At 42.9% G+C, this 14,526-nt stretch overlaps 1 protein-coding gene across 2 annotated transcripts in view; it reads right to left on the bottom strand.

The window, feature by feature from the left end:
- The window catches only part of micu1 (mitochondrial calcium uptake 1), a 68,566-nt gene that overhangs the window by 48,448 nt on the left and 5,592 nt on the right, over window positions 1–14,526 (bottom strand). For both annotated transcript variants that reach the window (XM_079512645.1, XM_079512644.1), the window contains exons 2-3: window positions 10,898–11,062; window positions 5,889–6,081 (exon numbers count right to left, since the gene is read on the bottom strand). In XM_079512645.1, the coding sequence (XP_079368771.1) occupies window positions 5,889–6,081; window positions 10,898–11,061 (357 nt within the window). In that variant the 5' untranslated portion in view covers window position 11,062. The remainder of the gene's footprint in view (window positions 1–5,888; window positions 6,082–10,897; window positions 11,063–14,526) is intronic.

Consider the following 14,526-nt stretch of genomic DNA (forward strand, 5'->3'; position numbering starts at 1 on the left):
AGGGAAGTGTTCATGTGGTGAAGCCTGAAGGGTACCACCGTTTTCACATTCACAGATTGTATCCCAGTGAGAAGAACAACAGTGAAATAAAACACTGAAATAAAACTTCTCAGCACAACCCTGGCAGTGTTTCAGGAACACAAACAAACGCACTGCTCACTCAGCGGTATGGCTGACTGCTAATGCAATATTAACACGATAACAAAACCGTAATGCTGAGTGAAAATCAGTGTGACGTGTAAACGTCAAATAAAAAACCTAGCCATCACTAGTCCAGACAGAGTGAAAGGAGCCGAGCGGAGGGGAGGTAGGGGGGGGGGAGGTAGGGGGGTGACACAAATACAGGTGTGCCGGTGGCTGCAGAAAATGGAGCTGTCTGTCAATGACTGAATGAGAAGCAGTGTTAGCCTCCAGCTCCCAGACTCCATTACAGCATAATAATCGAAAAGTCAAAAAAATGAAAAGCGTGGTTTTAGGGAGGGAGCTGAAGGGACTCAGGGATCATTGTTTGGGACAGAGTACAGACAGTGGTCCCCCAATCCTTTCCCAACAGCACTGCCCCAAAGTGAGGGTCACCTCAATCACAGCGTAGCCATCACAGCAGCATGCATGAAGAACATCACACGGCACACACTAGGAAGCTGTTTTTGTTTTTGTATACTCATTTTTCACCAATTGGTGCCCTAGGTGTAATCCTGGGCTCTACTTCCCCTCTGCCAACTTGGGGAAAGCCCCAAACTGAGCTCATGCTTCCTTCAATACATAAGTGAGCAGGCCACTTCTTATCAGGAATGACAGGGGGGAGTTTCCTCGGTAGGACGTAGCGTGTGGAAGGAACAAGTTACTAGTCTAAACAGTTCCTTTTGGCATGTTTTGAAGATGCCCAAAGGCAGGGGTGCCCACACATTTATGACGTGAGATCTACTTTCAAAATGACCAGCTCAACAAGATCTACCCACTGAAAAAATAAGTGTACCATTGCTGAAAATAGTTTAAATATATAATATATAAACGCCCAATGCATTCTCAATGGCAATAGCACAAACTTTGGCATGCTACTAGACCTACATACTTACACCTAGAAACCCCATTCCAACCTATTTAGGTTCATCTTACGGTGGACATGTTTGCCTGAAAAGAAATCTTTGAAATGTTTCATAGTTTTAGAAATATATAGTGCAAGGACACTTCGACACCAACTCGGGGGGAGCCCGGGTTCAAACTGGCAACCTTGCAGTTACCATCCAGCCACTCTACCCCCTGAGCCATCGCCGCCCCCGTTTTGGTTTGGTTTTACTATAGTTTATGACAGAATGGAGAGAGAAAGCTAAATTCATTGACAAAGTACATTTGGAATTTGTCACCCATCCTACACACCCTATAAAAGGTAAGCCCTCCGATTTTAAAGGAGACACAAACTCCTTTAATATGTCTCCACTCTCCTCCTGACCCCTTTTCACTTCATTGACTGTATTTCATGAAATTGTTCCAGGTGACATTGTGACATGCAGGAGTCAGGTGACTGAATTACATAAAGCTCCTTGGAAAGGCACTATAACCCTGTGAGTTCACCTTCCATGTGTCACAGCCACATAGAAACTCATCATTTCTTGCACAGTGTCTTTATATGTCTTGATGAATTGAATATGCAGGATCTCAATGGAAATAAGCCATTTTGTTATGCTTTTAGCCTTATTGTATAACCCCAACATCTGTACCTTTAGCAAACAGATAATAAAGTATTCAATCAATACTCAATAGACTTAGCTGACCCGAGTCCCCGCCTGGTCCACTCCTTTTTTCCCTTGACACCAAATCTCATCCGCAAAAGTGGCAGATCTACAGGCTCACGACACGTTGTGAGCTTGTAGATCTGTAGGAGAAAACATTCGCACACCTAGAAATCAGGCGTATGCACAGGTGCGTAGGCCAGTGGACATCAATGAAAGCAATAAGGTACACCCGCACACTGTGTATATGCTCGGCACAAGAGTATTGTCTTATTTAATGAGGCAGAGCTTGTAGATCTGCAATTTTCCTCAAATGTTCAGCCGACAATAGGTGCGCTATGGTTCATGTGGTTAAAGCCGAGCTCTCATACTTAAATCTGCTTACCAAAAATAGCCAATTCTACACCTTACAACACGTCGCACGATTCTGCAGTGCCTACAGGACTTTGGGGGAAATCACCCACAGCCATTAGCATATAGACGAAGAAGTGGTGGTGCCAGCCAGGGAATATCCAAAGTGACAGCGAGTCAACCATGTCATTTCTCTGTAGCTCTCATCTCATTTACAGGATATTGATCTGATGATCACCCACACTCAACGATGGAGGCTCAAGCGTTTTTTTTCTTAATAAAAAGTATTCAGCATCTCTGGCTTATCCCATTTTTTTCCACCTGACACTCTCACACATGCACAAAAGATTACAGGAAGACTGAAGCCCAAGATACTCCAATTACACAGTAATGTTGCATTCATGTTGTAATTAAGTTGTACACAAAATAAATAATGACTTGTCTTCAACGAGAACAAAAGTTCACTGTCGATACAAGCTACTCTATGACTCTATGATAACAGAAACTATGTAATATCATATTACACTACTGCTAAGATAGCAGTATAAACACCATACAAAATAAATCCGTCAACACTTTGACAGACTCTAGAGCTGTCACAGTCTACAGCACACATACACAAGTAAACATGCACACATAGGGCTCCATTTGTCACCACTAAACCCCTTATCCCTAAACTTCTTTGCCTTTTTTTTTACTATTTTGAAAAACATTTTTGAATAGTTCAACTAGCCAATCTACATTGACACGTTGTGAGCTTGTAGACTGGCCATTTTAACTATTCAAAAATGTTTTGCAAAATAGTAAAAATCACACCCGTGTGAACTGAGTAGTGCAAGGTCTTATATAGCCTGATCAGCTGTGGTCTGACGTAATGTCAGTGACCATAGTAACCATGCTCATTCTTTTGAGGGACAGGTACACAAACACACACACACGTGTACTAACAAAGCCAGTTGGAGTGGTTTGCACCACTCAAAAAAAGGCAAAGAAGTTTAGGGATAAGGGCTTTAGCGGTGACGAAAATGGAGCCCATACTGTATCACAGTTTTTTCCTGCATAGAGACATTTGTGGCCCTCCTCCCCAAAGACGTTTTAGCCGGCGCCAAAGGAAAATCACCAGCACCAAAATGATTAGGATTGAGAGTAAAAATAGCAATTCTCTGCAAGTGTGTTTAATTTAATAGCTTGTTTCAAGTGCAGCCCATTCAACCCCTTTGCCCAGCACGTCAACTCTGGCACGGGTGAGAAACTGGGCACATGTGTGAAACGAGCCCAAGCGTGACAGTTTCACAGGATTGTCGTCTCAGATCGTCTCACCTAAGCCTCCCTACCTGCTCGCTCGCCTCTCATTGAAAATGAATTACTAGACGCCTTCTGAAAATAACTTAATGCTACAGGCAGCTTACCGAATCCTTCCAAATGAAAAGCTTTATGGTCTATATCGGTTCCTTTATGTCAGATTCAAAATAGCAGTACAGGAGATCATTTGACATTCAATGATCAGTGATTTTCCATGTACAATTGCAAAGCTTATTGCCTTTTTTCTGATGAAATGATCAGAATTTAAATAACAGGAAAATGCTGTCAAATAAGGTAACACAATGTGTTTAGTAGTCATGATAATGTGGACCAATCATTCATGCTTACTGTTCTGTGCTTACTGTGCATAGTCACCCGCCCCCGAAAGCTACATTTTCTGAGCCAGGAAAAACACTACTGTACACACACACAAACACACTTTACATTTCAAAGAAAACATGCTTTATAAAAAACTAGCCTCATTATGCGACATACTATGCTCACAAAGCACACCTTTCATTTACAATATACTGTAAGGCTAGTTATTCTAGACAGACATTCCAAATATCAAAACATTTCAGGGGTGACTGTGGCTCAAGAGGTAGAGCAGGTCGTCCAATGATCCATGGGGCGGCGGTTCGAATCCCGGCTCCTCCTGTCTACATGTCGAAGTGTCCTTGGACAAGACACTGAACCCCAAATTGCTCCCGATGTGCTGGTTGGTACCTTGCATGGCTTCCGCCGCAATCGGTGTATGAATGTGTGTATGAATGGGTGAATGTAATGCACAATCTATGTAAAGCGCCTTGGATAAAGGCGCTATATAAATGCACCATTTACCATTTATTTCCATCAGACTGCAGCAAGGAGATTTATGCTTCCATTTCACATCTACACTGTAAAGTTGGCCGAGTGGCCAAGGCTCCAAAAAGTGACAGAATCCAGCAATACCTTTTAGGGTGTTTTATTTCTCCCCGATACAGGTTATTCCCAGTGGAAAGGCCTCGAACAAAACAAAACACTAAAGACTAACTTACGAAAAGACAACATAGAAAAACACATTAGGGAAACAAACCCAGAACTTGAGAACTGTGTAGGCTATAAACCCTGCAATGGCAGGCCCCCTAGCAGCTCTCCCTGGGTGTTAACTTCTGGTTGTCTCAAGCCAAACTGAACTAACTCACTGCCCCTGCAGCCTCCCTCTTATACTAGGCAAGACTATACCAAGGAACAGTTCTGTAATTGGTAACCCACTTAACTCAACATCTGGCTAACCATGGCCCATGAGTTAACTTACACAATGACCTACTCAAAACAATTCGAATACATTTCAGATACATTACACAACATCAAGATAAATAGAAACCATAACATAAGAGCTCTTGTAAACCAGACAGACACCCCTCCTGCTCTATAGCACTTGGTACCTTCCTCCACTCAGTCAAGAGGATCACCAGTACTGCAGGAGAGCCAGGTGCCAACCAATCATAATTAAACCCAAATGACACCAAACATATACTGTGACAATATTTGCAAAGTACATACTTGTTCTCTTTTACAATTCACTGTGAGCTACAATAATAAAAATAAGCACTCATGTCCATTAACACAGTCTTCCAAGCCGGCCGGCAAAGTTAGGGATGCAACTGTGTAATTTAGGTATGAGCATTGTTCTCCATCAATGTATGTTTATAGGGCACGGGTTGCCCCGTGACATACACACATACATGAAAGATGTGCAGCAGCATGTTTTGTAAGTCAAACTTCTGCCCATTGTTACACTACAGCTTCATTCTCTTCTGCCAGGTCGTCTGAAAATAATTAACCCATTTAGGCCTGACGTCGAAATTTAAAAAAGGTTTTTTTTAAAGACAGTTTTCTGAAATACCTCATGTTTCTGTATCAGTGGTGCTCCATATTTCATGTCAAGGACCCCAAAAATGATATGTAATTGGCCACCGACCCCCATATGAAAATATGTTATTCCAGGAACCCCTCAGAAGAAAAAATTTGCGTTAAAAACGTTCGCTTTGAAAGAATATATATTCAAACCTTTGTGCCGCAAAAGTTCATAGCGTGGCACTTGGTGCCGCGCTATGAGCTTGTAGATCTGCTATTTTTCAATAGCTAAAGTATAACATAATGCTTAAAACACCAACAGGGGTACCCATTCAGAATGGATTAAGTACTTTTGCCAGAAATTGGGTTTAGCTGGCTTCATGTCAAAGGCCTTCTTGCTGTATTGCTGGTACTTTTTCATCCACAACCTAATTAACAGCAATGACATTTAGTGGGTCGGGTGGTACATTTATGACAATGGATATGTACACTGATTGGCTGTTGCGCAGCGCCCATAAAATGTACTGTCAAAATACAAAAAATGTCTTATGGGACATTGGGCGGGGGGGTGTGCTCTTAAAAACGCCATCTTACGGGCCAATTACAGCAAATGGTGGACTGATTGAATGGCTGCATATGGCTGGATGTTTATCGTTTATTGATTACCTTGCGGTCACGAAATCCAGAGCGTGGTTTCTTCTTTTTTTCATCGCCGCCCTCCTCTCCTTCCTCTCCCTCACTGCTGGATTCCACAGACTTCTCAGACTCCGCCACAGACTCTGCATCTTTTGCAAAGTCTGCTGCCTTTGCCTCCGCTTGCTCTGCGAGACCGACGGACGGCCCGGCGTCGGCATGTGCTCTGCGTTTCAACAAGCAAAACAGGGTTCAAGTTAGGACCTGTGGGGAGGTATGGTTGGCACGGAGAATCGGAGATTAATTCAAACATGGCTGCACAAATAAATGGAATGAGAGAGAGAGAGAGAGAGAGAGAGAGAGAGAGAGAGAGAGAGAGAGAGAGAGAGAGAGAGAGAGAGAGAGGGGTAGAGAGTGAGAGAGGGATCAGGGATGCTCTGTTGCTCTGGGCATCCTTGTTTGTGCTTGTGTCGTTTTGCCATGGACAAGTTCCCACTAGGAACATTTTGAGACTAAATTGAAAATCGGAATAGTAATAATAACAAATAGCAGAGTCCCCCCCACGGGGGGTGCTGAATAATTCAGTTTAACCCATTTTGGGCGGGAACCCCTTTTGGTGTTTCAAGCATTCTGTTATACTTTAGCTATTGAAAAATAGCAGATCTACAAGCTCATAGCGCGCCACCGAGTGGCGCGCTATGAGCTTGTAGGTCTGCTATTTTTGAAAAATCGTAAAAATGCGGCACAAATCTTTGAATAGGTATATATTCTTTCAGAGGGAACGTTTTTTTTTATTTCGATGTCAGGTCTAATTGGGTTAATGAGACATGGCCAGCATTAGGCCTCAGGTTGGGGCCTGGAATTGGTCTCATCCTATCACTTCCAAGCACCCTATGGTGCAATCCATCATGCTCACTGCTTTTTTTTATTTATCATTGTGTCCCCAAAGAGCTCTCTCAGGTCAGTGGCAGACCTAGCGCTGCATCTTAACTACAACACTAGTATTGTTAGTCATGGGAGTGCCATCATAAAGCCCATCTCACACCCAGGGGATGGTGGCTTTTCGGAACGTGACGGGAAGGAAATATGTACTTCAACAGAGTGAGCAGCAATTGCATGAGGCTGAACAAGCACTGAAGAGCCATTCAATTTCTTTTCGGGAATGGCTCTGCAGGAGGTAGCCTGTTTGTGAAATTGTGGGCAATTTGTTAGAGGAATAGTCAAGGGGAAATGTCTATAATATGAAAATCACATTGTTCACATTTTGTTCATCTGCAATTTTCTGTAGCGGCCCCTGTAATATTATGTTGTTGATAACGTGTACTTTACATATCATATAACATGGTTAAGCTATGTTTTCTTCTTCTTCTTCCGTTTACGTTTGTTTATTGGATTTTGACAGATACATATCTCCAACATATAGTATTGCCTCATATACGTAGATCCCAATTAAGAAAAAACAGTTACGCCGGGGCTCCACCGGGCGCGACAGCGTCGCCGTCAGGGAATGTTCCCTTTTTAATCAATGAAGGGTGGCTCCACTGCCCGCGTTGTGTGACATTAACGCGTGCATTAAAATTGAACCGGTGCGTTTTTTGACGCACGCGACGGAGACGCAACGCGTCCGGTGGCGTTACATGACATGACAAGTGAAATAGGATGAAGATTATAAATGTAGTTGCTAGAGCAATATTTTCCAGTCATATCGTGGGATGTTTGATTTGAAATTAAAAAAAATAAGATGTTAACAAATTGTAACTATCTGTTGACTTTTCTCTTATCTTCAGATGTGTGTATATTGTTCTCAGACTCGGTACTGGTTGCTTGGTTTACTCAGTGGCCCCTTTTCCACCGGTTGGTTCCCAATGGGAACCGGTTCAGTTCTTTTTGGTTTTTAGTCCATGAGCCAGAGCTCCAAAATTGAAACGTTAATTATGAATTGAGTGGGCAAAACCATACCTATATTAGATTGTTATCACTATTAAACTTCCCCAATTGAGTACTTACATGAAGACAATGATTTATTGTAATACAAATTTACATTTTCAAATATGCAAATTAGGCATTATGTAGGAAAATAAGCAAAATAATCGAAAATATGAAAAAGCTACTACTGTGGAAGGGTTATCATGTATGAATGTACTTGTATTGATCCTATAAACAATTTAATATAGGGTATAGTTTGCCCACCAATTTTGGAGCTCTGGCTCATGGACTAAAAACCAAAAATAACTGAACCGGTTCCCATTGGGAACCAACCGGTGGAAAAGGGGTCAGTGTGAGTGTTATTTGGGGTGCTTTAACTGTGGGCTCTCCCTCATGCCTCGAAATAAAACAAGAATCCTAACGGATAACGTGAGTGCTGGTATTTATTCTCACAGTGTATACCTTCCAGAACCTTGCACCCGTTACACCATTACGTGGAGTTATTCAACAGAGTGCTTGCTCTCGCTTTCTTCTTCAACTCTCCCTCATGCCCCTCAGTGCATGGAGAGAGGGCGGGAACCCCTTTTGGTGTTAGCATTATGTTATGCTTTAGCTATTGAAAAATAGCAGATCTACAAGCTCATAGCGCGCCACCGAGTGGCGCGCTACGAGCTTGTAGGTCTGCTATTTTTGAAAAAAAATCGAAGAACGACTGACATAGAAAGCATAGCTTTTTCAGAAAACTGTCAGGATGTAGAAGACATTTTTAGAATCTGGTCTCAGGTCAAAATGGGTTAAATGTAAAACTTTGTTCGTATCATTCATTTTCTCATAATAAATTATTTATATTGCTTTATCCAAAGCGCTTTAGAAAGTGCATTACATTCACCCAGACACATTCACTCACCGAGTCCGAGGGCACAGGGCCACTCATTGAGAGCAGTTCTTGTTCAAGGGCACTCCGACACAAAGGCAGGAGGAGCCGGGAATCAAACCAGAAACATACCGATTCTAAGACGGACGCTCTACCATAATTGTCTCCACCAGGCCGAAGGCATGGGGAGAGAGTATGTTTTGCACTCCGTCCGTCCGTCCGTGTGTCCGTCCATCCGTCCGTCTGTGACCAGCTAATCTCCGGCACCGTTAACCCGGTCGATGCCAAATTTTGCACACACACTCGCTGGATGCCAACGATGAACCTCTGCCCCAAAATTTCCAGAACGGCCTGTTATAGCGCCACCAGGAGGCCGCTTTGTGCAAAACAAGTTTTTGGACAGTACACCTACAGATTTTTTTTTTACAGATAATTTGGAGATCTCTAGGATTTCTTTCTAGTCAAAGTCTTGGGTTTAATCACTTTGGAAATAACTGCCCAATTTGGATGAGAACTCTAGAAGCAGTTTGGAAATAACTGCTCAATTTGGATGAGAACTCTAGAACTCAGTTTAGTTTCTTTGTTTGGACGCAACTCTAATCTGATCCATGCATTGGTTTGACAGTCAGTTTCAGATGTTATTATTAAACAGCACATTTTAAATAAACTGTGATGACAGAGAATGTGATATACCGTATGCGTTTCTTTACCTAGTTATGTAATGATGAACAAAAGATAATCAGCATTTTGAAAAAACACTAAACTGTTCCCACCCGGGTTGTCTTCTTGTCTCACTTCCTGAGCGATTGTAAGAAATACAATCGTATACTTACGTATGCGTGGCTCTGTACGATGCAATGATGTCTAGAAATGGGTCTGTGAGTGTGTGTGTCTGTGCGAGGCTAATCTTGCAAAACGCTGTACTGATCAGCACCAGATGTGTACCCCCAAAAAAATGTCACATAATGTTTAGTATTTTTATTTCATTGTCAAACATTAATTTGACAATGGAATCAATTGCAGTCATACTGTGCTGAAACCATGACTAACATGATTAGCATGATTGTAAAGTGCAGAATATCCTCTTTCCAACAGTGCATACAACTCCAGATAATTATGTTTTCAGCTGAATCCCAAATGATTTTGGTGGAGCACACCAGGCATAAACTATGTTAAAAGGGTATTAGTGAGGTGCAGGCCAGGGTGTGCTAACAGGATTTGCTCCACCCAACCAACACCCACAAGAAATATTGGTTAGAGGCACTGAATAGTACTACTGCTGATCAAAGAACCTGCTAAGCCCCTGTACTGTAATTTAGAGGTTCTCTTCTGGAACCATTTTAGTGATATTTAGCATCCTCTGTTTTTAGAGTGCATGGCTTAGTTAAAACTATAAATATCACAGCATGAAGCAGCACTTTTACGGAGCTCTTCACCCATTTTCAACCTTTATGTTCATATTAGTAGTGGTTCTCCTCACTGTAATGCTCATTAGGATGGCCCCATTCTGTCCACACAAACGCTCTGTGTGCCTGCCTTTTGTGGGGATTGCATTTTATACCGTCTCAGAGGTGACCTGTGATAAGTTCAGAAACCCGCCTACTCAGTGTGGTAGTTTCAAACAAAGACTTTAAAACTTTTATAGTGGTTTCATAGATGCGACCACAGTGACAAGCTAACTTTCCAGGAAGAGAAAGGCAAGCTAACTTTCCAGGAAGAGAACGGCAAGCTAACTTTACAGGAAGAGAAAGGTTCAAGGTTCTTTATCATTTGTCTCCCGAGGAAGAAATTTGTCTTAGACAAAGGGCCCGCATGCAAGCGTAGCCCTTATGCCCATGTCGCCGCAGAGCAGCGCCAAAATTCCTGGCAAGCTAACTTTCCAGGAAGAGAAAGGCTGTCGATTCCATTAGCTTGGAGTCCAATGATGTCACTGGTAGGTGGGTTTCTGAACTGTCCACAGACCACCCACCTCTTGAAACACAGACCGAGGAGAAAGGAAATGGTGCCATCTTAGAATGAGCATTAGTGAGTACCAGTGATATGAACACATGGTTGGGATTGGGAAAAGTGCTCCCTATTTGTGCATCCCTATTTTGGGCCTGTCATTATAGATGAAAATCATTATTTTTGCACGACACCGTCATACAGTGAAGTATGAAATGGCGCAGGAGTGGTTTATGAATGGGAGTCAAAGGGAAGAGTCAACCGAGTGTACTGGTGGTGGGTGGGTGCAGAGACCTACCTGGTCCAGACCAGTCCAGCACTAGCAGACACCCCCGTCACCCCGACTAGAGCTGCAAGCATCAGCCTCCGGCGGCCCGCCCCCCGCACTGCCCCGCTGTGGTAGCGCCGGGACATCTGGGCCAGGCCCACCGACGCTGCCGTCAATGCCCGCAAGCGGAACATCCTGCAGAGAGGTGGATGGGAAGGAAAGAAAGAAAGAAAGAAAGAAAGAAAGAAAGAAAGAAAGAAAGAAAGAAAGAAAGAAAGAAAGAAAGAGACATCTTAAGTTTTTGTCCTGTGTGTAACACTGGTAATCGAAAGATTTATTCTTGACACCAATTCAGAAGACTTTAGAATGTCAAATAATGCATCGTAAGCAAGATGAATGATAAATGACTAATTATTATGAATGACTAATGACTGAATAATTAACTTAATTTGTAACAACTTAAAGATGCAATAAGTAATTTTGTTAACATAAGTTAAATAGCTCTATATTCTGAAAGTAAACATTTTCAGGCCGGGATACCAATTTTATACTATCAGGAGAGAGAAGTCATGAGCTATATAGAACTTTAACTTAAAAACTAAAATCCAACTACACTACCTTTAACACAAAAGAGACTAAAAATCACACCCGTGTGAAGTGAGTGGTGCAACTCCGTGTGTGTGTGTGTGGGGGGGGGGGGGGGGGGGCACAGGAACGCACCCAGGGTACCGGCCCGATTCCGGCAAGCCACCCCGCGTCCAAAACGGTTGAGAAATGACAACCTGAAATCACCATATATACAGTTAATATGTGCATGTGTGTTTGTGTGTTAGGTTGCGCACAGGTGGTGAAAAACAACCGTGCTGTGCTCAGACGCACCCACCCAGCCAGCCACCCAGCCACACACATAGCTCCGTAAGCCACTCAAAAAACTGCAAACTGAAAAATAAAAAGATAAAGTACATCCATTAAAAACAAATAAAAGGAGATGAACAAAAGGCCTGTCCTTGACGTGAACGCGTTTTCAGAAGTGATTTAAAAGATGACAAGCTGACTTTAACAGCCTTAGATTCTCAGGCACTGAGGCACGCTCCAAAGCTCCAAAGCTTTGGTGGCCGCGCTGCAAAAGTCCAACCGCCCCAGGTAATGAGGTGAGTTTAACCCATTTTGGGCGGGAACCCCTTTTGGTGTTTTAATCATTAAACTTCAGCTATTGAAAAATAGCAGATGTACAAGCTCATATGAACTTGTAGGTCTGCTATTTTTGAAAAATCGTGAAAATGTGGCCCGAATCCTTGAATGTATATTCTTTCAGAGCGAACGTTTTTAACTCAAATCTTTGCGTCTGGAGGGTCCCTGGAACAACATATTTTCAGATGGGGTGTCGGCGGCCAAATTCAGATAATTCTGAGGGTCTTTGACATGCAAAAGGTTGAGAACCACTAACATAGAAACATGAGTTTTTGAAGAAAACTGTCAGGATTTAGAAGAGATTTGTAGAATCGTCCTCAGGTCAAAATGGGTTAATGAGGCTAGTTTTAGGAACAACCACAAGGGTCATACCTGAGGATCTAACACAGAGTTCAGGCTCATCCGGGACCAGCGCGTATGAAATGAAACTAGTAGCTTGGCCTTGTACGTATTAAAGTCTAAATCAATTCTGAAACTCACAGGCAACGAGGCACCGACAGGCAGGTTGCTCCAAAGCTTTGGTGCCCGGGCTGCAAAAGTCCAACCGCCCCAGGTAATGAGGTGAGTTTAATGAGGCCAGTTTTAGGAACAACCAAGAGGGCCCTAAGTCCTAATCAATTCTGAAACTCACAGGCAACCAGCGAAGAGAAGCTATAGGATGGGTGTAATTATGTTTAAGACTTGGTTAACACTTAACAGTCTAGCAGCTGAACTTTGCACAAGTTGAAGACATTTTACTGAGCCCTGTCCCCGAGTACAGCGACAGACCCTGTCCCTAACCATGAACAAATAAAAATGCAAATAATAAGAATTGCTTAGTTTTGACTACCGGTATGTGTCACTTGACCATTGAAGGAGAGTCAAAAATCATACACAGGACTCTGGTCATCTCAGACATGCTTGGGCTGAGAAGCTGGGCATTTCAATATCAGATGAGTTGTGGGAGGAGGGCCCGCCTAGTATTCAGAACTGCTCTATCAATTCTAGCTATAGATTGACTCAATTTAAAGTATTGCACAGATTGCATTACTCCAAATCTAAACATAGTAAAATGTACCCAACAGTCCCTGCTATGTGTGATAGATGTGGTATTGCAGTGGGTTGGTACTTGGTTTCCTGTCACATAATTTCTGGCAGTGTCCAGAATTCAAAAATCTACTAAATCTAAATAATAAAAACCACACATTGTTTGAAAAGCTGCCATGGCAAGACTGGAGGAGCAGGTTGAATTTGGGTGGCCAAATATAGGAAGATCTGAGATTTTACCTAATTTAATAATGTTTTATAAGGATCCTAATCCTATGCCTGTGAAAATAGTAAAGATTAAAATAATGTGACTGATTCAAATTGCCTAATACTATTATCCCATCATTGTCCAAATTACTTTTAGAATCTTAAGCATTAGTAGTCTAGGGTAAAGATATAGAAGAATTTAATTTCTTCACAAAACTAATTAACACCCACCTAAAGGAGCAAAGCTTAAAACAATATTAGTCCTTCAATCTGCAGAGCTCTCTCTCTCTGTACTGACTGCAGAGCTCTCTCTCTCTCTCTCTCTCTGTACTGACTGCAGAGCTCTCTCTCTCTCTCTCTCTCTCTGTACTGACTGCAGAGCTCTCTCTCTCTCTCTCTGTACTGACTGCAGAGCTCTCTCTCTCTGTACTAACTGCAGAGCTCTCTCTCTCTCTCTCTCTCTCTGTACTGACTGCAGAGCTCTCTCTCTCTCTCTGTACTGACTGCAGAGCTCTCTCTCTCTCTCTGTGTACTGACTGCAGAGCTCTCTCTCTCTCTGTACTGACTGCAGAGCTCTCTCTCTCTCTGTACTAACTGCAGAGCTCTCTCTCTCTCTCTCTGTACTGACTGCAGAGCTCTCTCTCTCTCTCTCTCTCTGTACTGACTGCAGAGCTCTCTCTCTCTCTCTCTCTCTGTACTGACTGCAGAGCTCTCTCTCTCTCTCTCTCTCTGTACTGACTGCAGAGCTCTCTCTCTCTCTCTCTCTCTCTCTGTACTGACTGCAGAGCTCTCTCTCTCTCTCTGTACTGACTGCAGAGCTCTCTCTCTCTCTCTCTGTACTGACTGCAGAGCTCTCTCTCTCTCTCTGTACTGACTGCAGAGCTCTCTCTCTCTCTCTCTCTCTCTCTCTCTGTACTGACTGCAGAGCTCTCTCTCTCTCTCTGTACTGACTGCAGAGCTCTCTCTCTCTCTCTCTCTCTCTCTCTCTCTCTCTCTCTCTCTCTCTCTCTCTCTCTCTCTCTCTCTCTCTCTCTCTCTCTCTCTGTACTGACTGCAGAGCTCTCTCTCTCTCTCTGTACTGCCTGCAGACAAACCTGTCTCCTATGGCAAATCAGTGGCAACCTGGCATTGAACATGCCATTAAAAGATTAAATAAAGAAATAAAAACATTCAAAAATAGCAGATCTACACAAGCTCAAAGCACATCCTTATGCACTGTATTGTGTGAGCTTGTA

Source organism: Electrona antarctica, assembly GCF_951216825.1.
Source record: "Electrona antarctica genome assembly, chromosome: 10".
In the NCBI taxonomy this organism is placed as follows: domain Eukaryota; kingdom Metazoa; phylum Chordata; class Actinopteri; order Myctophiformes; family Myctophidae; genus Electrona; species Electrona antarctica.